Raw genomic sequence first — 27,872 nt, 5'->3', positions numbered from 1 at the left:
CCTAGTGAGATGAGGTCGGCCTAGACACCCCTCATAACAAGAAACAAACCAGAAACACTGCTAGGAATTAATCCCTTAACTGACAAACTGGATACACAGCAAAACATTTAAACCCCAGATATATGCTTATTCATTCTAAACTGCAATGCAGTTCAGGCCATGAATATACAACAACAGCAGAAAACAAAAATAATTGCTGAATTGGCAAAAATCTACATCCCTAATCATATGCTCATTCAAGCAAAAAAAGATCTTGCTTTACTATTAACAAAGCTGAACATTGATACACAGTCATATGAAAAATAAATGATGAAATAACAAGTTTCACCCAAAATTCATGCATTTCAAACGCAACAGCTGACACACATGCTGAAGTTTTGGCATCTTTACTAATAAATACAGCTAATCATGCTATCCCCAGGAAAACCTTCCCAAAGCATGGTGGACAAATGTGTCAAAATAAATGGAGAACAAAAAAGGCAGCTAGGAGAACGTTCTTAAAAAAACCATCACCTACTACATATTTGAAAAAATTACAAGCAGAATTTAATCTAAAAAGGACCATAATAAATGCTTAATAAATGGAATAATTTCGCAAATAATCTCTCCAGAGAAACACATGAGCCAATTATACATAAAGTCATAAGCCACATCTGTGGGGAAAAAACTTCCCCCAACCCACTCCTGTATGAACTTATACATAATAATACCCATTATGACAATGATAATGAAAAAGCTTAAGCTATTTGCCACTCTTTTTGTTAATAAGCTAACATCAAACAATTGTAGCAAAATAACCCCAATTCCAATGAACCCAGGTTACTAACCTGGCCCAGGATCCGAGTATATAACCAGCCCATTTTCAATCCAGGAAATGAACAATGCAATACATCATATTAGGACCAAGACTAGCGGCAGCTATGAAAATATACACCCTACATGGATAAAGAATCCCACCCCTTCATACAAACAGGAACTTCTAAATTGTTATAATCATTCTTGGGCTTCATGTATGTTCTAAATATCTGGAAATGTTCGACCCTCTTACAAATCCTAAAGAAAAATAAACCCAAAAACAACCCTGAGTCCTATAGACCCATAATGATTACTTCTGTGATGGGGAAAACAATTGAGAAAATGATATATTACCGACTCCTCTGGTTTGTTGAAAAAAATAATATGATCCCTCACACTCAAACTGGCTTCAGGAAACACCATTCCTCAACAGATGCTTTCATATTGTTAACAAATGCAATAAATGAATCATTCTCAAAAATAACGTCCTACTTGCAGCTTTCCTAGAATTTGAAGGGGCATATGACAATGTGAACCACCAAATCTTTTTAACTAAACTTGCAAACCTTGGACTATCCCCCAAGCTAGTATCTTATAAAATCTTTCATAGGATTGCGAAGTTTCATTGTCTGTGTAGGTTCAGCTTCTTCACCCCAAAAGATAATAACCAAAGGCCTTCCTCAGGGAGCAGTCCTCAGCTGCCTTCTTTTTGCCCTACATCTCTGGGACATGAACCTCCCCCACACGAATCTACAATATGCTGATGATCTGGTACTATGGTCATCTCGCAACACCTTTGAGATTGCACAGTCAAAGCTGCAAAAGTCACTTTTCCAATTTGAGAAATTCTCTCAACATTCAGGTTTACCCATTGCACCTACCAAGTCAAAAATAATCCAATTTCACCGAAAGCGAAATCATATTAATGCAAGACTAACTCTAAATGGAACAACTATTCCAGAAGATAATCATATTAATTACCTAGATTTCATGCTTGACCAAAAACTTAATTTCCACCTCCACATTTCAAACACAATAAAAAAAATGCTATAGAAAAACAATTATAGTAAAAAGACTTCTTTCTACACCCTGGGGATGTAAGGAGAAAACCTTACTCCAGTTTTATAAATCACATATAAGACCCCATATTGACTATGGGCTCATCGTCTATGGTGCATGTGCAAAGACCCAGATGCAAAAAAATTTAACAATACGAAACGATATAATACGTCTCATATTTGGTCTTAGGAAACCCACAAGCACTAAGTTTCTGCTTATGGAGAGTGGATTAACAACAATAAGGGAGAGACGTAGCTTTCTCTTGATAAAACATCTTACAAAAATTGAATCAAATAGCTCACACACCCTACATAATTGGTTAATAAATCCAGCCATGCATAAAGGCATTGCAGATGACTATGCCAATATTCAGAAGAAGTTCCCTGTACGCGCAAAGTCTATTGCACCTACTTTCCCCCAATCCCCTCCATGGAATCGGTCAATCCCCATAATAAATACTGATTTCTCAAAGTGGACTAAAGATTTAACCCCCATTGCTTTTGTCCAGAAAAAATTTGCTGAACTTAAAATACAATTACTTATAAAAACCATTTCCTAATATTTGTTGATGGGTCTAAAATGAATGAGAAGGTAGCAAGTGGTGCCTTCCTTCTTCACCTGAAAATTGCAATGGGTGAGAGATTGTATAATAATGTATCTATAATGTCTGCAGAGTTAAATGCCATAATCATGGCATTAGAACACCTTATGGAAAATAAGCCCTTGATTGACTTACTTGACTTATGTCTCCTGCCGGGCGCTGCTCGGCGTAGAGAGTGACGTCTGCCTCCTCCATCCACTTCGGTCCATGGCAAGCGTTTGCACATCGCTCAACCTGATATTTGCCATCGCCAGGAACTCGGACAGGCTGTCAGACCATCGTTTCTTCGGTCGGCCGCGAGGTCACTCCCAACCGGCTTTGACAGGGTCGAAGTCATGGATCGTTTTCGCAGGTATGTGCGGAGGCATTCAAAGTAGGTGTCCGAACCATCGTAGTGTTCGCTCGGCTGCTTGGGTCGAAAACCGAGACTGCTTGGTGAGTTGCAGCAGCTTCTCATTGCTGACAAAGTCGAACCATCGTAGACCTTCGATCCTCCTCAGGCTCTTCGACTGAAAGACATCAATTGCCTTGAGGGTTGCGGCTGAAGCTTGCCACGTCTCAGCTCCATAGACCATCACAGAACCGACGAGGGCGTTGAAAATCCGCAGCTTCGTTGTGCGACTGATGTTCGGTTTTCGCCAGAGGTAACGGTTCAGTCTGCCCATGGCAGAAGACGCTTTGGATATTCTCGCTTGTAGTTCAGAAAGAAGTGAGCCATCTGAAGAAATTATGGAGCCCAGGTAGGTGAACCTTTGGACAACTTCGATGCTAGTGGTGCTATCCAGGCTAACTGAAGGATTGGCAGCAGGATAGGATGGGTCAATGGCCATAATTTTTGTTTTAGTCCAGTTTATCTGCAGTCCTACTTTTGTAGCCTCTTCTCGTAGGATTCGAAGCACTTCCAGCAACTGCTCCATGGAGTCCGCTAGAATGGCCAAGTCATCAGCAAAATCAGCATCTGTAATGACACAATCTCCAAACTTGAGTCCAAAGCTGAGACGTGAAGTAGTCCTTGTCATAACGTAGTCTATGATGACATTGAAGAGCTCTGGGGCAACTGCACATCCTTGACGCACTCCTGTCGTGATTTGGAAGAACGGGCTGCGGCGGCCGTTCACTTGAACACAGCTCTCCGTCCCATGGTGTAGAGCTTTGAAGAGTCTGCAGTATTTCTCGGGGAGGCCTGTCGATTCTAGAATCCGCCAAAGAACTTCTTGGTCCACTGAGTCTAACGCAGCACGGAAGTCAACGAATGTAAAAAAAGCTTTTTGTCGGAACTCCTTGGCTTTTTCTATGATTTGCCGGATCGTAAAAATCTGCTCGATGGTTGAACGGCCCGACATGAAACCAGTTTGCTCCGGTCACTGGATTTTACGAATGATATTTTGACATTGATCAAGCAGGACCATTGAGAAAAGTTTTCCCGGGACAGACAGTAGGGTTATTCCACGGTAGTTCAAGCAGTCGCTTCTAGAAACTTTACACTTCCATAAAGGGATAATTACACCCTTCCGCCAATCTTCGGGAATTATCTCGGTTTGCCGGATTGTAGAGAACAAGGTGTGGAGAAACAGGAGCATAACAGGACCTGCATATATTAGCAGCTCCGCACTCAGGCCACAGATACCGGCAGCTTTATTGTTCTTGAGCCTTTTTACTGCATTTCCAATTTCTGATGGGCTGAAAGGCTCGTCTGGAGGAGCATCTGTTTCGTATCTTGGACTGCCAGGTTGGCTGGGACTATCAGTAGGAGGCATAGATGGGCTAGTGTTGTTCAGGAGTGAGCAGAAGTGGCCCTTCCACCGCTCGAGACAAGAACCCTCATCAGAGAGAAGTGTCCCATCCCTGGATAGGACGGGTCCCAATGCTGGTGTTTTATTTTCTGTGAGATTGCGGAGGTGCTTGAACAGGCTACCCATGTCTTTCTTTTTTGCTGCTAGTTCGATTTCATTGGCTTTCCTTGCAACAAACTGAGTTTGGTCTCGGTGAATAAGTCTGTTCCGCACTCCATTGAGCCTTCAATAGGTGGCCATGTCCCCAAGAAGTCTTGCCCTCCACCTTTGCTCTATGACCTGCAGTGTTTCGTCAGTTAGCCACGATTTCTTCGGGAAACTTCGCTTGCCAAGCACCAGCTGTGCTGCTTCGCTGGTCTGTGATTTAAAATACTTCCAGGCGTCTTCGCTGTTGTTGAGTGTGCCCAGGAGCTCAAAGCGATTTGATATCTCAACACTATACTTCTGGCGAGTATATGGCTCCTTCAGTTTCCCAATATCCGCTGCTACTGGTTTTCTTTCCGATCGCTCTGCATGGAGGCGAAGCTGGACATCAGCACGCACAAGCCTGTGATCTGCATTTCCGAGCTCTGCTGATCTGTAAGTTCTGCAGTTCTTCAGCGATGATCTCCAGCGTTTAGAAATAATGACATAGTCAATCATCTTCTTTGTGCGACCGTCGTTACTATACCACGTGTACTGGTGGATAGTCTTACGTTGAAAGTAGGTGTTTGCGATCACAAGTTCATGGGATCGGCACAGTTCGAGTAGGCGAAGGCCGTTATCGTTCAGTGGGTCGGGGGATACAAGTCCAATTGTGTCACGCCAAACACCCATTTCATCTCGCACTGTGGCATTGAAGTCACCGAGAAGAACAGTGCCATCGTAGGGAGAAACTGTTGACAGATATCTGGACAGAGCAGATTAGAACTCTTCCTTGGTTACGTCGTCAAAATCGTTGGTCGGGGCATAGCATAAGAAAATTGTCATCTTGCCATTCTTGTGCCCAAAGCGGGCCTTCATTATTCTGTCTGATACAGCTTCGTGCAAGAGTAAGGCCTTTCTTGCAAGGCCGTTTAGTGCGAGGCCAACACCATTTCTTCTCATGCTCCCTCCAGACCAGACTAACGAGTAATTATCGCCTATTCGCTCTTCTCCACTTCCAGAAAGACAGGTTTCTGTGAGACCTGCAATTGTCACTTTATTCTTACGAAGTTCTTGAGAAAGTAGGTTCTTTGATGCAGGTGCATTCAGGGTCAAAACATTCCAGGTGGCTATTCGAAGCCCCCTTTGGTCTAGAAGGTTCAGTCTGTCAGTTTTTCTGACGTCGTCAGCATGTCCGTTGACGCGCGTAGGTCGAGATCTTAAAACGAGGTCCGGATCCGAGGCTATGTAGTCACTTTGCGTAGCACTTGATTTTCAGGTGGAGGGTCGCTAGCCCAACCGACCCTAGGCCTGGAATCTGATTAGAGCTAGGTTTAACCTAGATACTGATATACCCGGGGAGGGCTCCGCCCGCCACATGAGGTTGCAGCCACCCTGATCGGAGTGTTTAGTTAGGGGATGACCCCATATCCAGAGGCACGTGGTCAGCAGACAAGGTCTGCATCATTCCGGACGAACTCCATTCGCCTTGATTGCTAATTCAAATAATATTGTAGTTTATTCTGACTCTTTATCAAGCTTTGAGTTGCTGTCTTCAGCTCCTCAGTATAAGCTGGATATTGACACTTATCATTGTTTTAGTATTATAGATAATCTTGCTTCAAGTGGCATAAGAACGTATCTTCAGTATATTCCTAGCCACTCTGGTATAAGTGGTAATCATCAGGTTGATGAAATAGAAAAATGCTATAAATATTGACCAGCCATGTGGGAGACCAATCCCCATTAGAGATATTTACCGATGGAGACTATCTGATGACCGCAAAATCTCACTATCAGCCAAGAGCCTAGCCGACTATTCCTGCACACAGAGCACAGAAATCGATATCTATCATCTTATATTTGAACTCCTTGAGTCGGAAGATCTACTGAAAGATATTTGAGAAAATTGTCATCTTGCCATGCTTGTGCCCAAAGCGGGCCTTCATTATTCTGTCTGATACAGCTTCGTGCAAGAGTAAGGCCTTTCTTGCAAGGCCGTTTAGCGCGAGGCCAACACCATTTCTTCTCATGCTCCCTGCATACCAAACTAACGAATGATTATCGCCTATTCGCTCTTCTCCACTTCCAGTAAGACGGGTTTCTGTGAGACCTGCAATCGCCACTTTATTCTTACGAAGTTCTTGAGAAAGTAGGTTCTTTGATGCAGGTGCATTCAGGGTCAAGACATTCCAGGTGGCTATTCGAAGTCCCCTTTGGTCTAGAAGGTTCAGTCTGTCAGTTTTTCTGACGTCGTCAGCATGTCCGTTGACGCGCGTAGGTCGAGATCTTAAAAGGAGGTCCGGATCCGAGGCTATGTAGTCACTTTGCGTAGCACTTGATTTTCAGGTGGAGGGTCACAAGCCCAACCGACCCTAGGCCTAGAATCTGATTAGAGCTAGGTTTAACATAGATACTGATTTTCCCGGGGTGGGCTCCACCCGCCACATGAGGTTGGAGCAACCCTGATCGGAGTGTTTAGTTAGGGGATGACCCCAAATCCAGAGGCACGTGGTCAGCAGACAAGGTCTGCATCATTCCGGACGAACTCCATTCGCCTTGATTGCTAATTCAAATAATATTGTAGTTTATTCTGACTCTTTATCAAGCTTTGAGTTGCTGTCTTCAGCTCCTCAGTATAAGCTGGATATTGACACTTATCATTGTTTTAGTATTATAGATAATCTTGCTTCAAGTGGCATAAGAACGTATCTTCAGTATATTCCTAGCCACTCTGGTATAAGTGGTAATCATCAGGTTGATGAAATAGAAAAATGCTATAAATATTGACCAGCCAAGTGGGAGACCAATCCCCATTAGAGATATTTACCGATGGAGACTATCTGATGACCGCAAAATCTCACTATCAGCCAAGAGCCTAGCCGACTATTCCTGCACACAGAGCACAGAAATCGATATCTATCATCTTATATTTGAACTCCTTGAGTCGAAAGATCTACTGAAAGATATTTGAGAATATATAATAAATAAGAGACAACCAAGCCAGATGCTCTGTAGCCCACAGAGTGAAGCAAAAGGAAAAGGGCTAAATAGTATCAACTGAAAAGACCGCCTGCTGTGAAATAGAAGAAGAAGAAGGTGGGACAGTGGGATTGATCTCTGCTTGGTTATGCGGAACCCAGCGTTCGATCTCCACAATGCGGAGCCTGGATTCTATGGAGATGATATATTAACGTCTACAGCTAATCAAACTAGAAGACAAAGAAACAAAGGACAAAGTCTACGTTGTGAAATCTACAACAAACGCTGGAATGAGAAGTATTACACTCACTTATAGTAATTAAACAAGAACGGACACAAATATCAAGCTAACGTTTCATATGACTATTGCAGTCCCATTGGTTTGCGATGTCGGCACTGCCTACTTCAGGCCGCTGCCAGGTTCGTGACACACGTTGAACAAATAAGTTAAAAGATCTTTGTTAGTTATATTATATATTGAAAATAAAGTATATGTTTATAAATGAATAATGTTCTTATAATTGTAAATGTCTGTGCAGTATTTGAGATGGGTTTCGACCATGGTGATTCCAATGGTGTAACTTCCGTTTCTATCCGACACCGTTTTAATGGGGTTCTAGGCTGTTTTTGGAAATTCCCATATACTGGTTTTTGCAATAAACTTCTACTATTGAGATTAGCTGAAACAATAGTTACCATTGCTGAATCAGTTTCAAGGGGTGATTCTTCCTCACTCCAAAGTTGTTTTTTAAAAACACATTTTAACGTTATGTTTCTATGGGCAGGGCTGCGTTCTTTACTGGGTTGCGGTTGGTGGAGCAACTTTTATGTAAGGTGACGAATGATAATATAGCTCATAACGTTCATAAGCCGTTATAATGAGTTACGTTTATTTACTTTTTTGTTATAGAATTGGTTTTTCAAGCAAACATCAATGAGAAAAAGTGGGTTTGCAAGATTTTTTTTTTGCTATAAATTCATTTTGATGGTCTTACCGCGTTCAATAGAGCACAATAATTAAGATTATTCAACAATTTATTGCAATTAATGCAATAAATTCTATTAAACCTGCTTTGATTCGTGTTTCGACAGGAATTTAAGTCCACACCAGCCAGATGATGACACTTTAAAGGGTTGGTCAAAAATATTGCTCAAGTGAATAATTGATATCTGAAAATCCATAACACAGGTCATCTCCTTCTAATTCCTCCTTCTTGTCAGGGTGGCCGAAAATATTATACTATTGACCATGTTATTGTGCTGCTATAATCTTGGCTTATTGTGACCTAAATATGTTCTGGGACCAAACTGGCTACGGTATATGAAAAAAATGGCCAAAAATACTCATTTGCCAGCTGAAAATTTTCTCGTTGTTGTTTTGTCCATTTGTTTTTCCTTTTTTTTTTATTCATTACTATGACTTTGTAGAGTAACGACTATACTAGAAGATGAAGAACTTGAGCCCCATCTTGAGACGAAAGAGTATCTACATTAGTGTGTAAAAGGGCATTCTTTTACAAGCAGTCTCCTTTTCTACAATTTTGTCGTCTTCAAGACTAATTCTTGAGAGGGCTAGAGTTATTACTCCGTCCTATTATAAAATTTATTCTGTGGTAGCGCGGTGGATTTATCTATGCTTAGCAATACCGGGCCTGGGGTTCTCCCACCTACAACAATTTGGGGCGACAGACTTGCTATTCATTCCTAAAAAATAATAATAATAATAAAAAATTGTAAACTGAAACGTTGACAATTTTCGACGGCTTATGCGCCATCAGTGGCTCTTAAGGATTTTTATCCTTTTTAACATTTAATTATAAAATTTGACATGCAAATTTCTGTCTACTTATGCACTGTAAGTTTAACTTTTACATCTGCTTGTGCTCAGTGGCGCTACTAGCCCTGGCTAGTGTGGGCAGGTGTCATCCCCAGTGTTAAAGGGGGCAACTAAATATAAGCTATAGATTAAAAAAAGTGCTTCAACCAATTCTAATTGCAAATAGTTTCTTATTTGACATCAAGTTCCTATTATTTTATATTTTGCATATATAGCGTAAAAAGTTGGGATCCAGACCCTGTTGTAAACCTTGCCCCCCCCCCCCCACCGCCCAAGACTATAGGGCCTAAAACCGGTACTGCTTGTGCGGCTATTAAAAATGTTAACTTTTTTGATTTGGCAATTAAGATCTATATTTGCTGTATGTAGGAGAATACTACTGACCATACGATGATAAAGGTTTCTATGTGTAAAATAGAAATATTTTTACTAGGAAAAGAGGTTTCCTAGATATATATTCTCTAGATATTTTTCTATTAAAAGTTGATATTATTATTAATTTTTTTCGCTTTGATTTCAGTTCGCCATATAGAACACATTTTGGCTATATTTACTATTTTTACTTTAGTAATTACTATTTCTACTCACTATTTTTCTTTGCCTCCCGCCTACCTTCAGGTGTTGTCTGCGTATGCGTATATTCCTATGTGCTGACTTAGTAAGGTGAATATTTTACAATTTGACAAATGCTTGTGTATTTCTCATTCGTCTTTTTTTTTTTTGTGGTTCTTATCTGTTTGTTTTTTCTTATAAAGTAGCATTTGTATAGGCTATTTAGGCAGTCTTCCAAGCCTTTTGTGATACCAAATCACCTATGTAAGGAAGATCTGGGCCTTTTATATTCAAAAAAGAATTTGGATCAATGTGTCAAATTGTCCCTGAAAGAACGGGTTTGTTTTTTTGCTAAACTCATCAGTCCTAAGTTTGTCAGCAGCTAATTTTTTCAGAAGGGATTGTTTGGTTATTTATTAGCCATTTCTGTCGGAATCTTGCTGTTAATAGTTTTTATTGAAAATAAGTGTAGCAGAAAGAACTCTCATTTGAAAACCCAGACTCTGGCTTTCATTGCTTTCTAATTGGCAGGGATTTTTGTATTGTGTCAAAAGAAAATTCACTAAAAGAATTCTTATTTCACGTGAAATCAGTGTTGCCACCCGGACATCTTCTGTGTCCAAATAGAAATTTTTTCAATCTTATAAAACGGGATATTTTGTTTTCAAAAACCTCTTATGTCACCATTTGTTTTGCTCTAATCAGTTACCATGAATATTTTGTAGATGGAAAACTACTGTACCTGTGATTTCACTATTGCCAGTTATTTTTGCATTACTTCAAAAGAAAGTTAATACTAAGGATTTTCGTTTAACTTGAAATCAGTGTTGCCAAGTGGGCATTGTCTATGTCAAAATGGAACTTTTTCAATCTTCTTCAAAGCGAAACGTGAAGCCCATTGATTCTGCTTTATTCAACTACCGTAAAGGGTTTAGATATCTTCAACTGTATCTAGTGTTTCAGAAGCTGAATCCTTCACTGTAGTAATATTGTATGTCCATCCTTGTCTATCATTTCGGATGAGTAAGTGAATATTGTCAAATTGTTAAATTTTCAATGGCAACCCTGTTTGTGGGGCTATTGGAATACTAATTGTTCTATCTGAGGTAAATATTACGAGATCGTTTCTGTCCTAGTCAGCAGATTGTTGCCGTTGAAATGAGCTGGTATTTCTAGACTCTTAAGTTGAATGAAAGGTCATTCTCTTTACCGTCTATCCAGTGGAACGGGCTGGTCTCGTAGAACTATATACACAAAACATAACCAACCCTATAAACACAGTAGAGCTCAACAGTCAAACAGTTTGTGGTAACAAACTGTAAGTAAGGAGCGACCCAGCTCAATAGTAATGGAAACTCTAAAAAACGGAATTTTGATATCAATAGATACATCAAAAGAATTAGATTTTTACGTTGATTTCAAATATATAAGGTTTAGCAAGTTTAGTCTTATCCATCAAAAGTTACGAGCCTGAGAAAATTTGCCTTATTTTCAAAATGAGGGAAAAACACACCTTAAAAGTCATAGAATCACACCATCGGATTCAGCGTATCAAAGAACCCTAGTGTAGAAGTTTCAAGCTTCTATATGCAAAAATGTGGAATTTTGTATTTTTTTGCCAGAAAAAAGATCACGGATGCGTCTTTATTTTATTTTATTTCTTTATTCTTTTTCAGGAGTGATCGTATTGACCCAGTGGTCCTAGAATATCGTGAGATGGCTCATCCGAACGGAAATTAAAAGTTCTAGTGCCCTTTTTGAGTGACCAAAAAAATGTGGAGGGCAACTAGGCCCCTTCCCATGCTCATATTTTTCCCAAAGTTATCCGATCAAATCCGAGCAAGTTATCCAAAAAAAAGTAAAAATATGCAAATTTCACGTTTTAATGATTCATGTACGGTGAGCGAAAATCAAAACCTGCATTAATTCAAAAAAGTTCAGAAATAAGAAAAAAACAAGTTTCTTTTTTGACTGACAGTAAGGAGGGACATTAAAACTTAAAACGAACAGAAATTATTCCGTATTTGAAAAGGGATGTACCCCCCTCAACGCCTCACTCTTTACGCTGAAGTTGTTTATTTAAAAAAAAATAAAGTTGTGAGACATCCCCTTTCAAATACGGAATAATTTCTGTTCGTTTTAAGTTTTAATGTCGCTCCTTACTTTCAGTTTAAAAAAATTAGTTTTTTTTTGTATTTAATCCTGCAAAATAAAACGATTGGTTCAGGTACCCGACTGACTGACCGGTATCTCAGATAGTAGGCTGTACGAAAGATATGATTGAATCCCGCTTTTTAGGGCTATAATGTGAGAAATGAGGATATGGCTAGAACACATTCTGTGGACGAAGGATCACAGATTACCACAGTTTGTCCTTGTCGGCCAATCGTCCAGGGCAGTGGTCCTCAACGGATTTCGGGCCATGCCCCACCTAGGCAAAATCCTGATGCCCCCCTCGTGATATCCAAGTATTGTTATTTGCCTGAACTTGGTATTTTGTTTTTGAAGGGGTTGTCCTCAAAGTATATTTTATGCTAATGAAAAATATAGTCTCAATACAACACCTTTTATACAATGGGTGACGTTACTGCAACACTATCATCAATTTTTTTGCTCTTTAAATGCATATGAATCTGACGTCATTTACACGAAAAAAAAAAGTTTTTTGGGTACTTTCCCATTATGTGGACACTTCTAAAAAGTCAAGTTTGGTTAATGATAATGAAATAAAATAAAATAGGATGAATATATAATAGTTTAAAAACAAATTTGGGCTATATATTTTCACATTAGGGGGGGGGGGGGTAAATCATTGCATATATTAAATACGTAACCTAACCTGAGTACCTCCCCCCCCCTAAACCCCAAAAACAACAGTTTAAATATCGTATACGCAATGAAAACCACGCTATGGATTGCATTACTCTGAAGCCGTCTATTGAATTAACTCGTCCAAAACGGGTTTTATCGTGACTGGTTTCCTTGTAGGTGTCCACATAATGGGAAAGTAGTTTTCTTTAATATTAAGCCTCTAAAGTATAGCCAGCCAAAGGGTGCACGTCCTACCCATGTAGGACGAAACCAAAATATTTTTCTTCCCTGCAAAAATGTCGATAACCTTGTCTGGGCAGGTGTCACTGTCCCTATGGACAAAGCCACTCAATCGCAGCATCCATGCAAGGAGGGCTAAGCCACTCAATCGTTCTTCTCCTGTTGAATTTCTCAGCCAGGTTTTGAGCCTTCTGAGCGTTGAGAAACTTCTTTCCGGAGTAGCAGTGCTAACAGGTAACGTTGCAAGAACAGCCGTCGTCGCATGCCTGAAGCGAAGACACAGCACAAGTAGGCCTCTCTGATACCGGAACATTCTCCCATTTGATGCGCCATAGCTCAATTTCTTGCTTCAGACAGTTTGGCTGGGGAAGAATATCGCCATACAATTCAACCAATGACTCCAGGTATAATGCCTTCAGATCGACAGAAACAATTTTAGCAGGAGAAAGGACGCTGAGATTTGACAGCAGTTTGTGGTGAAGCACAAATCGTTGTTTCAGCTCGGAAGTGAAGTGTTCCAGGAAAGGAATAAAGAGTGAGGTTCTATAGTAGTTGAGAACGTCTGGTTCGTCTGCTTGCAGATTTCAGCTACCTCTTGTCCTTGGACGAGTCATCTCCAGTCCTAAGTCGCTGGCAAAACGCTGAGCTTCGTCGAAAATAGACGTGAAAAGCAGTCATAGCATTTCCTCGCATTTCCTTTGTTTTTGAAAGGACAGTTTCCATGTGTCTGCATGCATCTGCCAAATCACAGTCAACTGACTGAAGAGTCTTGTACAGTGGAAGCGTAAGGCAGAAAAGCTCTTGACCACATGGAGACACACAACAAATTGCGACTGGTTCATCGTGTCCAGCAACTGCGCCGCTTTTTCAGAAGTTTCTGCATTTCCGTTCTCTTCAAAAGCTTCCAGGGATCGCAGGATTGGTCGGTACAGCTCAAGAAAACGCACGACTGAATCGTGGCACTCCACCCATCTTGTTTCGCAGAGTCCGGTTAAAGTATGGTTCCTCGAATCCGGTAGTATTTCGTTGATCTTCTCTTTTAAATTCTGTGTCCTGAGTGGGGAAGTATGGTAAAAACTGCAGACTTGTGACAAGATACCGAAGAAATGCTTAAACGCCAGGATAGAGCATACAGAAGAGATGACCAAGTTGAGACTGTGCGCACTACAATGGACATAAAGCGCCTTCGGATACTTTTCACGTATAACAGCCTGAACACCCCTAAGATGCCCACTCATCGCTGCTGCACCGTCATATCCCTGATCAACCATCTTGTTGAGATTAAGACCAAAGTTTTCGAGAAATCACAGGATTGATGAAGCCAGACTTTTCCCAGTCATATCAAAAACTGGGGCAAAACCAAGGAGGTCCTTAAGCAGGCTCCCTTTGAATGTGTAGCGGACGCAAACAGGCAGGTGCTCCTTGTTCGAAACGTCCGCCGTTTCATTGGCAAGCACCGAAAAGCATGGACTTGCGTTTACTCTTTCCACAATAGACAGCTGAAGAAGCTCCACGGATAAGGCGATAATACCATTCTGGATGATGGGAGAAAGATATGTGGCATTCCCGGCCGCAGAAAGAAGATGGTTCTTCGGAACATCGTCACCGTGTTTCGCCCTCAGCCGCAGTAGTGCTCGGAAGTTGCCATCATTGTGGGAAGGTTCTGGATCCGAAACCGAAATGGGGCCGGAATCGTTAGTACCACGAAGGGCAAGCTGTTGCCGCCCAGAAAATATCACCGTCTCAACAATTGGTCGCAACTTCTGTTGATTTTCTTGAACCTGCGCTTTCCTCGCCGCGTCTAGTTGGTGCGCGATATTGTCCTACCTTTTCTCCGAGACAGAAATTAAGTTTTCAGCCGATACGATGCAGTTTCTATGAAACTCTGCTTGTTGGTGAGCTGTGAAGCACTCTATCGCACCTTTCCAGTTCCTGAATGGTTTGGTGACTAGATTCCCCAAGCGCTGGTGGCAGCCTTCGCCAGCTGTCTCTGACGAGAACAGAACGTAAAATCTGCAAAAAGCAGCGTCCTCAGACGGAGAGTAGTACAACCAACTGAAACGAGCGAGCCAAGTTAACTGAAACTTCAGCTTCCGTTTTTCGGATACTTGAAAAATGTAGGAGATATTTGGAGTCCAAGGGCTCTACAGCAAACGAAGTTTAGAATTTGCATCGAGACTGAATGATTTGTTGACAAAACGACCGATGTCATTTGCAAACAACGACAGAGACTGGGTTGGTGCAGGTCGTGGTTGGTTCCAGGGTCCGTGATTCAGAAGCTTCAACGATGGCTCCAGTGCCCTCATTTGCAAACAACGACAGAGACTGGGTTGGTGCAGGTCGGTGTTGCGTCGTGGTTGGTTCCAGGGTCCGTGATTCAGAAGCTTCAATGATGGCTCCAGTGCCCTTCAGATCCACAGGTGTAGATGAATGTTCCGCAGACGTTCCGCTAACGCCGCTGTCAGAAACATCCCTGGTCTGCTTGGGCGCGAAAAACGACGTAATGTCACACTTCCTCTTCATGTTGAAAATCACTCTTCTCTTATCCCAGTCCAAAATTGAACTGAACTGAACTGACACTCCTACACTCTTACAACATTTACCTCCAGCCCCAATTTATCCTAATTTTCTATGCAGGGACTGACCTTACATAATAAAGCGAACACGGGGTTACCTGATTGTCTAAGGTAGTCACATCCTTTTACCCACAAAATTGCAATAGGATTTTTGTATGCCACAAAATGCAATAGGATAATAGCGCATATTAACCCTAATTTACTATGCAAGGCAAGGTCAGGTGAACATGGGGTTACCTACGGTTACCTAATTGCGTAAGCTGATAAGCACCGTTTACCCACAAAATGCAATAGGATTTAGTGAGGGAGCATATTTTTTTTCTGGTAAGGTTTTGTCTTTATAGATATTTTTTAGACTAATTTCCGACTCGGTCAAAAATTTCGGGGGGGGGTCAAACCGGGTAACCCCTCCCCCTGGATACGGCCTTGGATATGCCCCACCGCATCCCACGTTTGGAATTACGGATCTTGGGCCAAACGAAAAGTAAGTAGTCCCCGAAAGGGTTGGGAGGATTTAGTAAGGAAAGATTTAAGGGAAATGGGAATTTCTTGGGAGGTTGTAAATAGGAAGACTTTGATTAGATTGGGATGGATGAGGAGCGTGGATAGCTGTTTCGTCTGACGCGGCTTGGTGCTGTATTGAGTTGTCAGTAGGTGTTGCAGTTTATCATGGTTGCAGCGGTAGCTGTAACCTAGTAAAGAGCGAACAACAGCTCATAGTAACCAAAAGTTAAAAAACGCATTTAGAAAAAAACTGCCTAGTGAAAAAAATTGCCATCTAATAAGACAACTATTTTTTTCTTTTGTATTAAAAATAAAAGTTAATTGCGAAAAGAAATTTAGGGTAATTTCAAAAAAATGCCTGAAACCAATCGAAAATGGCCTCAGATCAAAGTCAAAAGTGTACCTCTGGAATCAGCATAGTCGAAAACCTTGAACAAGGAAATTAAAGTCCCCCAACCTGAACTACAAGGAAAATAACTTTTTTGCATGGGTATCACTGTTCTGTCTCCTTTTTTTTTTTTTTTTTTTTTTTTATTCTCCATGGCTAGCGGTTTACCAGAAAATCATAGGGATGTCTAATGGCTCATTTAAGATAAGTAGCAGAAATTAAAATAAATAACAGAGTCAAACTCAAAACGAGCAGAAATTAATATGAGTAGAGTAGGGTTTTAAACCCCATTTTTTTTAAAAGCCAGAATATAATTTGGACTTTACTTAAAAAAAAAAATCAAATAAATTTACTGAAAAAAATATGCATTGTCAGTTTAATATACATATGGTGATATTTATTCCTTAAAATCTTAATTAATTTTTGTTTTCTTAAAGTTAAGAATTTTTTCAAAACATTTAAAGGAATTTTTTCAGTAAAGTACAAATTATATTCTGGCCTTTAAAAAGTATGGGGTTTAGAACCCTACTCATATTAGTTTCTCCTCGTTTTGTGTTTGACTCTGTTATTTATTTTAATTTCTGTTTGTTTTGGATTTCATTTATTTATTGATACTGATTTGTGGTAGTTGTATGCTGGGTAGATTATTTGATTCTATTTTTGTTCATTTTTGGTTTAACGGAGTTCTTAACTCTTTTTGAGAAACATATTTTGTGGAAAAAGTTTTTTAATTAAGTTCTGTTCTTTTTATATTGACATAGTCTTTTCCAGGGAGAAAAACTGAGGTTTTTAAGTTAAACAGCCATCCCTTCCATAAAAACCTTAAAATACCCCCTGGGCGTAACTTACAACCCTTGCCCCTAATCTCTCTGGGGTTTGTTTCAGCCCCCAAAGCCTTGTATATTCAGACTATTTTGAAAAGAATGGCTATCTCAAAATTTATACTATATGCATTTCGGGACAATACGACGTGTTTGGGGGGGGGGGATAGCTGCCCTCCGATCACGTTGACTCTTAAAAAGATCACTAGCGCGTCTGATTACCAATCCAATGAGCCCCCTCCGAAGTTTATATGACCACGCTTTCTACAAAAAACCTTTTATGTCCCCAGGGCATAACTTAGAACCCTTGTCATGAGGGCTGGGGGGATTTTTATCTTCAAAAACATAATTTCCAGACCTTTCTGATACACTGAATAAAAGGGCTATCTAAAAATTTTGATTGTAAGTGTTTAGGGAAATGATGGACACCGGGTGGGGGGGGGGATTTTCCCTCTGATCACTTTCGACTAATAAAAAGGCACTAGCCCTCTCATTTCCAATCGAATTAGCCCTTTTTGAAGCTTCTACGACAAAACTTTCTATAAAAACCTTATATGCCCTAAGGGCATAACTTAGGACCCTTGTCCTGAGGCCTACGGGGGGAGGGTTGTCATCCTCAAAGACATAGTTTCCAGAATTTTCAACTACGTTGAAGAAAATGGTCATATAAAAATGTTGATGGGAAATGTTTGGGGAAATGATGGGCATGGGGTGGGGTTGATTCTCTCTCCGATTACTTTCGACTATTGAAAAGTGCAATTGCCCTCTCAATTTCGAATCCAATTTCCCCCTTTTTGAATTTTTTCGACAACGCTTTCTATAAAAAACATTATTTGCTCCCAGGACATAACTTACAATCTTAGCCCTGAGGGCGGAGGGGAGGGGGTTGTCATACTGAAAAACGTAATTTCCGGACCCTTCAACTACCTTCAACAAAATGGCTATATCAAAATGTTGATCGGAAGTGTTTGGGGAAATGATGGGCGTGGGGGGGATTCACCCTCCGATCGCTTTTGACTATTAATAAGGGTACTAGTCATTCCAATTTACAATTGAATGAGCCCTTTTTGAATTTTCTACGACAAAACTTTCTATAAAAACCTTATATGCCCCCAGGGCATAACTTACAACCTTAGCCCTGAGGGCTGTGGGGGGGGGGGGTTCATACTCAAAAACATAATTTCCAGACCCTTAAACTTCGGTCAACAAATTGGCTATATCAAAATGTTGATCGGAAGTATTTGGGGAAATGATGGGCGTGGGGGGGACATTTGCCCTCCTATCACTCTTGACTATTAATAAGGGCACTAGCGCTCTCAATTCCCAATTGAATGAGCCCTTTTTGAAGTTTTTGCGACAACGCTTTCTATAAAAACCTTATATGCCCCCAGGAGAAAACTTACAACTCTTACCCTGAGGGCTGTGGGGGGGGGGCAGGGTCACCCTCAAAGACCTAATTTCCAGAACTTTAAACTACGTTGAACAAAACGGTTATCTCAAATTTTGATTGGATGTGTTTGGGGAAATAGTGGGCGTGAGAGGGGGGTGAGTTGCCCTCCAATCACTTTAGACTATCAAACAGAGCTCTAGCTCTCTCTATTTTCAATCGAATGCGCCCTTTTTTAAGTTTCTACAACACCGCTTTCTGTAAAAACCTTATATGCCCCAGGGCATAATTTAGAACCCTTACCCTGAGGGCTGTGGGGGGTAATTTCTTTAACTCTCAATTTCATTGAAAAAATAGCTATCTTAAAATTTTGATTGGATGTCTTTGGGGAAATGGTGGGCGTGAGAGGGCGGTTAGTTGCCCTCCAATCACTTTCTACTATTAAAAAGAGCACTAGCTCTTTAATGTCCAATCGAATAAGCCCTTTTAAAGTTTCTACGACAACGCTTTCTATAAAAAACCTTATATGCCCCAAGGGCATAACTTACAACCCTTGCCCTAAGGGGTGTGGGGGGCTATCATCCTCAAATGCTTAATTTCCAAAACTTTCAACTGCATTACAAAAAATGGGTATATAAAAATTTTGATTGCATGTATTTTGGGAATTGGTGGGCGTGAGAGGGGGGTTAGTTGCCCTCAAAGAACTTTCGATTAATAAAAAGGGCAGTAGCCCTTTCAATTTCCAATTGAGTGTGCCCTTTTTGAAGTTTCTACGACAACGCTTTTTATGAAAACCTTATATGCCCCCAGGGCATAACTTACAACCCTTGCCCTGAGGGGTGTGGGCGGTTTGTCATCCTCAAAGACATAATTTCCAGATCTTTCAACTACGTTGAACAAAATGGCTATCTCAAGATTATGATTGGATGTGTTTGGGAAAATTGTGGGCGTGAGAGGGGGTTTAGCTGCCTTCTAATCACTTTCGAATATTAAAAAGAGCACTAGCCCTTTCAATTTCCAATCAAATGACTTTTTGAAGTTTCTACGACAATGCTCTCTATAAAAACCTTATATGCCTCTAGGGTATAACTTACAACCCTTGCCCTGAGGGCTCATAGGGGGTTGTCATCCGCATAGATTTAATTTCCAAAACTTTCAACTGCGTTGAACAAAATGGATATCTCAAAATTTTGATTGCATGTGTTTGGGGAAATGGCGAGCGTGACAGGGGGGTTAGTTGCCCTCTAATCACTTTCAACTATCAAAAGGGGCACTAGCCATTTCAATTTCCAATTGAATGAGCCCTTTTTGAAGTTTTTATGACATGACTTTCTAGAAAAACAATATTGCCCCCAGGGCATAACTTACAACCCTCGCCCTGAGGGCTGTGGGGGATTTGTCATCCTCAATCACCTAATTTTCAGAAATTTTAAGGACGTTGAACAAAATGGCGTGACAGGGGGGTTAGTTGCCCTCCATTCACTTTCGACTATTAAAAAGGGCACTAGCCCTTTGGATTTCCTATTGAATGAGCCCTTTTTGAAATTTCTACGACAACGCTTTCAATAAAAACCTTATATGCCCCCAAGGCATAAACTACAGCCCTTTACCTGAGGACTATGAGGAGAGTGTCCTCCTCAAAGACATAATTTCTAGATTTTTCTACTACGTTGAACAAAACGGCTGTCTCAAAATTTTGATTGGATGTGCTTGAAAAATGGTGGGCGTAAAAGGGGTGTTAGTTGCTTTCCAATCACTTTCGACTATTAAAAAGGGTACAAACCACTTAAATTTCCAATCGTATGAGCCATTTTCGAAGTTTCTGTGACAACTCCTTCGATACGAAGCGTCCTGGTCTAAGACCAACCAGAAATAAATAAACAATACATTGTGCCAACATCGTTCTTTACTTAGGCAGTGCTATTGCGCTGCCTATGACAGTTTGTGAAGTAATAATTTTTGTTCGTTTTAAGTTTCAACTTCGCTCTTTGCTTCACTCGGAAAAACTATGTTTTTTTTTTTATTATTCTAGATCTAGATAGCTAAGTTAAACTGACAAACTTTGCTTTTGCTTCAATAAAATTATATGAAATACGTTCTGTTTTGAAATAACTCTGTAATTTTGTCAATTATTCAAAGCTGTACGAAATTTTCGGGTCAATCCCGCTTTTTAGGGCTATAAAGAGGGAAAGATTGAGAGGGCTAGGACACGTTTTGGGGGTAAAGGTTGACAGATTGCCCAAGATGTCCTTGTCGGCCAAGCGTCCAAGGCCAGACGTAAAGCAGGTCGTCCCCGAATGGGATGGGAGGATGCCGCGAGGAAAGATTTAAGGAAAATGTGAACTTCTTGAGAGGGTTTAAAGAGGGAGGCTTTGAACAGATTGGGATGGAAAAGCAGCTTGCTTAGCTGTGTTGACCTCAAGCGGCTTGGTGCTGCTGTGGGTTATTATTATTATTATTATTAGTAGGAATCATGTCTGGTATTACTGTCATTGGTTGATTTTATCATTTTGCTTACTTCACTCATTTGACAAAACCCTTCGATGCGTCCTCATTTTAGAATCGGAAGGCCTTTGAACGCATTTATTTTATTTTTCTAATTTTCACCAGGTAAGCTGCATCCATTAAGAAAATGAATCTAATAAAATTCGGTTTTGGCTAGCCCAAGAACTTCCACTCTCTGTTTTTATCCAATTTAGTGGGATATAGCATCTCAGTTTATTTCCCTATTTTGCTCAAACCCTTGATAAATCCTTATTTTTAGTTTTGGAGTTTCTTGAACTAACTCATCTTTTCTTCAAAATTTTTATCTAGGTTCTCACAAGATAAGTTCTACACATTAAAGGAAGGACGAGGAACTCAATAAAGTTTGATTTTGGCTAGCCTAAGGGACTTTTCCTCTGATAGTATCCAATTTCGTGGGATGTAGTATCTCATTGATTGAGTTTCACTTTCTTTTCAGCATGATTGAACATCTTGTCTTTACAATTTGGTCGAATATGGCATTGAAATAAAACAATCTAATTTATTGTATTATTAAATATTTATGCTTAAATTATTGCTAATTATTAACGATCAGTTGGCTTCCTTAATTCGCCAAAACTCCCCGATGTATCCTTGTCTTAGTTCCGAAATCTCTTTAATTGCCTCATCTTTTCTTCAAAATATTTGTCTAGGTTTTCACAAGATAACCTCCATACGAGTACATTAAAGAGATGACGAGGAACTTAAGCTTCGATTTTGGCTAGCCTAAGGGACTTTTCCTCTCTGATAGTATCCAATTTCGTGAAATGTAGTATCTCACTGATTGAGGTTTACTTTCTTTTCATTGAGGATGGGTATCTGCTTCCAATGTTTTGAGTTTTTTTACTAGACTACTCTTTTTTTTGCAAATTTGACAATTTCTGTTTGTTTTATAAAAGCGAAAAAAACATAGTCAGAGGCAAATCTTATTTAGAGTGACTCCCTGTTGGTAAAAAATGGCCTTCTTTAGCCCCCCTATATCACTTAACCCTCATGATCACATATGACTCCTAAAAAATTAAAAATTGCCAAATAAGGAAAATTCGACTTGAACAGACTTTTTGCTATAGCAGATAGTAGAAAATATTTTGACATTAAAATACAAACATATTTTTAAATAATCTAGTCAAACTTTTGTGTTTACAGGCCCTTTTTTGAAAATATTGTTTATATTTTTTTATTATAATTTCTTTTGATAATGTTGTCACTCTTTATCGTAGGGGCTTCAATTGGATCATTGAGAGTTTAATTTTGACTGGCCTTAGGGACTTTTCCTCTCTTAGTATCCAATTTTGTGGGACGTCACATCTCAATGATTGAGTTTTACTTTCTTTTCAGCACGATTGAGCATCTACTTCCTATGTTTTTAACTCAGCTGAAAGATGAATGTCCCGAAGTGAGACTGAACATAATTTCCAATTTGGACTGTGTCAATGAAGTCATTGGTATTCAACAGGTAAAAATTGAAAATGAAATGGTGAGAGATGGGAAACATTATGTTTGGTTGTACAATGCTCTCAATTAAGCGTGGGCACTGTTTCTGTTTTCTGTTTCTGTTCTGTTTTTAAAGTACTTGTTTCTGTTCTGTTCTTAAAAAAAAAAGAAACAGAACAGAAACAGATAACCTGTTTTTTATTTATCTGTTATGTTCTGTTTCTTTTTTTATAATAACTATTTTGTTCTGTTTCTGTTTTTTTTTCTAACTGTTTTTCTTCTATTCTTGATTTTACTTTATTGATACGAAAATGAGATTTAAAGAAATTTTGAACTTGCATAATAGTGTTTTAAATCATAATTTGAAATTTTGAAGAAGCATGGTTACGCCCCATTCAGTTTTTGGAATTGGAGCGTTAATATAAAGTAGAAGTAAGTAAAAGGATGGCACTCAGTGTGCCTAACATATCAAATATGCTGCTAGATTGTTTAAGCTAGGCAAAATTAGGGCTTAGGAGTCAGATGAGAATAGGTAGGTGTGTAAATAGGAGAACAGTAAAGGTGCAGATGTGTTCCACAAAAACAACTTATTTTTTAGTATATATTATTAAGTCAATTGAGCAGCAAAGTTGCATAGATACTGTCTAGGTGAAGCAGGATTCAAACAAATCCCTTATTACTGTGTATTCTGGTGCAATTGGTAGGGCCTCTGTATCCTACATTAGATGGGAAGTAATCTGCACCTTTAACCGGTAATATTTTACTTCAACGGTTTCTATGGAATTTATTCTAGCCTAGAATAGGCTAGGCTAGCCTATATATGATAATTACCAATCATCAATTGCAATTTTTCTCAAATGTTTAGTCAGAGAGGAATGTAAATGTATTGAAGTCTTGTCCAGTAGAAATATATGTTTTTGCTGACACTTTTTATTGCATCAACATAACAACATATACGTTTTCAAGATGCCAAAAATACTTTTTCTACTATCTCTAAATATAACCAACGGAAATCCTTTCAGGGAGTACCAAGAATTGAAACAGTTGCCTAACTAGGTGATTCCTGCCTAACTGGCCAAAGTCTAATAAAAGGATGATACAATTTTTTAGTTCTGTTGAATAAGCCATCTTCCGGTGAACAAGGTAATTTTTGCAATACAACACAATAAATTAAAAAGAAAATGCCACTAAGCAGTATATTGTTTCTTGTATCTGTCTCTTAAGTACCTATTATAGACAAGTAAATTCCCGTAAAAATCAATATGATATGATATTATTTATTGACACTAAAAGCCCTACTGGGCCATGGTTAATACACAATACAATTCAAAAATAATAAACGAAAATAGCCTTATAATACTGTATATTATAATACTGTGCTGCAAATTGTCTAAGTTTTTTGGAAAAATTGTCTAAGTTATTAGGAGCTGTCATTTTGCTTTTATTTGCCGACAGGTTTTCTTGGCTCATTGCGCAGACGAAACTGCTCAGGGGGAGATTGGTCCCTTTCCCCCTAATTACGCCACTGAGGTGGAAGAGGTCAGATATTTGGCTGGAGGTGCAATTTTCAAAATGGTAGGCTACTGGAAGGTGCTTCTAATTTTTTGAAAAATCCTAAAATCAACCTTTGTTTTAAGACAAGCATGATGTCATTTTCGGATGACGACTTGGATATTCCAAGACATCTCTCTGAGTACCCTCCGGAAAAAAGGAAGCAAAGGAAGTATTAGGTGCAACCTCTGAAGAGCGTCTCTAAAGGCTAAGGGAGTCTCTGCCATAAAATTTATATATTATCTGAAAAGGAAGCACACAATTGATATGCACAAAGATAAAGTATACGCGGCTGGTGAAGAAAATAACAAACCCAAACCAACTAAAAAATATACCAAGTCGGGCTGCTTCCCTTGAGAGAGCTCCAGATAGTAAAGTAAGTGACACATAGGGCAATGGATTAGAGAAATCTGGAATAAGAAGAACAGAGATACGACTCTTTTTAATTTCCAATCGATCAGAACAAGCTGGTCTGTGGATGCTCTGCTGCAAAACCCTGTTTAAGGACAAATTGCCACTTTCTACTTTTGATAAGCCAGATATGAAACAGCTTATTAAAAAAAAAAATATGAAAAAACAGGGAGCTTGAAAGCACCATTTGGGGGAACCGTCCATCGTCATATAAGTTTTGCTGCCAGAAAAAAAGAAGTTCAGAAGGCTGCTTTAAGATCTGCCACTCAGACTAGCTTGACTTTTCACTGCTGGTCTGCAAAAGGATCTGACTTTATAGTTATTACTGCCTATTACCCCAGGAAGATGAAAAATAAGCAGAGGTTGTACCACTATCTTTCAAATTTCAAGAGGCATAAGCATTCTCATATAGCTTCTAACATCCTTTCAGCAATCCAAGTTGCAATCAGGAAGTTTTCAATGACAGATAAGATGTTCCACGTTGTGAAACGCGGAACATCTCTCACACAAATTGGCTAGGAAATAATTAATCTTAAAAAGATGTTTTAAGCTGCGAGGCAACGACAGTTTTTGACTTGGTGGTAAGAAGTGTAATTTTCCCGTGCATTTTTCTTCTTTTATACATTGTTTCAGATGGCTTCCAAACATCAGAATGGGGGAAGGGGAAAGCATGGTTCGGAGGGGGAGACTGTCCCCCGCCAAAGCAACTATGGGCTCTGCTTAAACACTAATGACTTTGAGCTGACTGCGCAATTTGACGATGAAAATTATTTTATTTTCAAAACGTCTCAAATAATTAGTATGCATTTCCGGGAAATTCGAGGATATTCTGTATAAACATAAAAGCCCATTTTTGGAAAAAAGGAACGGGAAAATGGAAGAAAATAACCATAAAAAAGGGTGGCGATGTTGTATGCATAGACAGTTTTCTTGCCCCTTTATTGAAAAACTTTTTTCTTTTTTTTGGCGGAAAAAGCTGCAATAGTACTGATAATAAACCAAAACTTATCATTTACAAATTTTTCTTCTTTAAGCTTTAGGTATTCGAAAAACAGCTGCTTAAACAGCTGGTTTTTGAACGAAAACAGCTGTTTTCTGTTTTACCAAGAAAACAGAACAGAAACAGAAACAGGTCTTCTGTTGTTTTGTTGACCTGTTCTGTTTCTGTTCTGTTTCATTCAAGCCCTGTTTATTTTTTTTCGGTTTCTTCAGAAAAACAGAACAGTGCCCATGCTTATTCTCAATAGACGTTTTTAGAACGTGGCCTGAGAATAAATAGTCCAACTGGTCGAAAACCCATTTTGGACAAATATATTTGAAAATGCGGGAGTTCTGTGTCTTGATACATCCTTACCACTCTGCATTTTGTCTTAGAGAATTGGCAATATAACGGCAACACACTATAAGTGTAAACATAGAATAAGTAATATAAAAACAAAACGAAATTCAAGTAAAGCTTTAAAAATTCAACTTTGTTGAATAATTACGATTAAGTTTAAACAATTAAAAATTTTAAATTCTGTTAATTTGTGGTGTGGGATAGAAGTAAGATACGGAAAAGAAGAAACATACCATTAGATTCTCCACTAATACTATTTTCAAGATTGCGCCGTCACAATTGTATCTCAGCTCCCCCTAATGAAACAGATAGAGTTCTAAGCTATGTCAAATCTTTGGTGATTTTAAGTAATGACGAAGACCTCACCCCTCCCTATTTTTGTTGTTGATTAAGGCAGAAGTAAATTTCTTTTTCAGTATTAGAGTCTTCACCATTGTCAATTTATTTTTTTACTATTATCTTTCGCGTTCAGTTTAATGGAACTTCATTAATATTCAGCTGGTAAAAATTGGAAATGAAAGGGTAAGAAATATGAAAAAGTAGATTTTGGTCGTGCCGTGTTCTGAATAGACGTTTTTTGAATGCAGCCATCGGAATACCAAACTGGTCAAAAAACCATTTATAGATAAACAAATTTGAAGATATTAAAATTTCTGCTGGATTTATTTCCACCCTCAACATTTTAACTAGAGTATCTTCTTGTTTTTCTTCTTGTTTGAATCATTATGGAGATCCAAACATACAATTTTTATTAATTCATAAAGGCTTTTCAGAAATAAAAGTGAGGCTCCTTGACAGTCTTTCGGCTTTTCTTATTAAATTACTTTAATAAATTAACTAAATAAAATAATTAAATTATAAAATAACGTAATAAATTAAATAACTTAAAAGTGATTGTCACTTTACCAAGTGACTTGGTAAATTTTTGTCGAAACCTCAATGAAGTCATGGCATTCCAGAACTTCGTCATTTTATTTTAATCTTCTACTTCTTCTTTGGAATAGTATTGAGGCGCTTTCGCATAATCTCATCCCCCGAATCAAGTTTCGGGGAATGGGCACTATAAAGACCGTTTACATGTTTGGGCACCCGACTGACTGACGGTATTTCAAACAGTCTGCTCTAAGAAAATCTGGTTCAATCCTGCTTTCTAGGATTATAATGAGAGAAAGGTTGAGATGGCTAGGGCAGGTTCTGTGGATGAAGCATGACAGATTGTCAAAGATTATCTTTTTTGGTCAACCGTCAAGGGCTAAACGAAAAACAGATCGCCCTCGGTTGGAATGGGATGATGTCACAAGCAAAGATCTAAGAGAAATGGGGACTTTCTGGGAGTTTGTAAATAAGGGGGGCTTTGAATAGATTGGGTCCGAGGAGGAGCGTGCATAGCTGTGTTGGCCTCGGGCGGCTTTGTGCTGCGGTGACTAGTTAGCAGTAGTACTAGTATAGAACAAAGGAGAACCGAATTATCGCTTACATGTATTTCTTAAAATTGAATATGTTAAGCTTCTCCTTCTTCCTGATTGGATTAGTATGGAGAGGCTTACGTATAATCTTATTGCTGGAATCATATTTTAAGCCCTGCATTCCGTTGCTGCAGCAAAAGTGTGAAAAAAACAAAAAAGAAGATGAAGTAGGAATATATTCCAATGGTGTTTATGAAAGCTAAATGATCCCAGTAATAATGTGGTCATTAAAAAAAAGAAATTGAAAAATAATTGCAACATGCCTAGCTCTATTTTATTTGTATTCGCTTACATATATTTCTTGTATTACATACAATTGAATGTGTTGAGCTTCTTCTTCTGCTTGTTGGTATTTTTATGGATGCAATATAATCTGGTCCCTGGAATCAATTTCCGGGGAATGGGCTTTACAATGACCATTTACGTGTTTCCATAGGACAAAGGACATAGCATTAAATACCGGATAATCTTCTAAGTTAAGGATTTCAATGGAGTTGAAATGTATTACCCTGAGGTCGAGAAACCCAAATTTTCTTTGAATCGATATGTATTCAAAAGTTGGAATTAGCGATAATTTACAGGAGAAAGTTAACGATAATAAATCTTTTAATTCAGGTAAAAAAAATTTCAATTTGTGTTAAAGAGAATGCTTCTATTTAACTGAACTGCTGCACAGATA

At 39.1% G+C, this 27,872-nt stretch overlaps 1 protein-coding gene across 1 annotated transcript in view; it reads left to right on the top strand.

Annotated features, from left to right (window-relative positions):
* The window catches only part of Pp2A-29B (Protein phosphatase PP2A regulatory subunit A), a 160,830-nt gene that overhangs the window by 69,542 nt on the left and 63,416 nt on the right, over positions 1-27,872 (top strand). Inside the window, exon 7 of the mRNA XM_089093234.1 lies at positions 22,331-22,448. Coding sequence (XP_088949360.1) covers positions 22,331-22,448 — 118 coding nt within the window. The remainder of the gene's footprint in view (positions 1-22,330; positions 22,449-27,872) is intronic.

Source organism: Artemia sp. Qi Xiang Cuo, chromosome 8, assembly GCF_049724085.1.
Source record: "Artemia sp. Qi Xiang Cuo chromosome 8, ASM4972408v1, whole genome shotgun sequence".
NCBI lineage: Eukaryota > Metazoa > Arthropoda > Branchiopoda > Anostraca > Artemiidae > Artemia > Artemia sp. Qi Xiang Cuo.
Note: the sequence above shows the minus strand (reverse complement) of the source record. Positions and strands in the feature narration are given on the sequence as shown.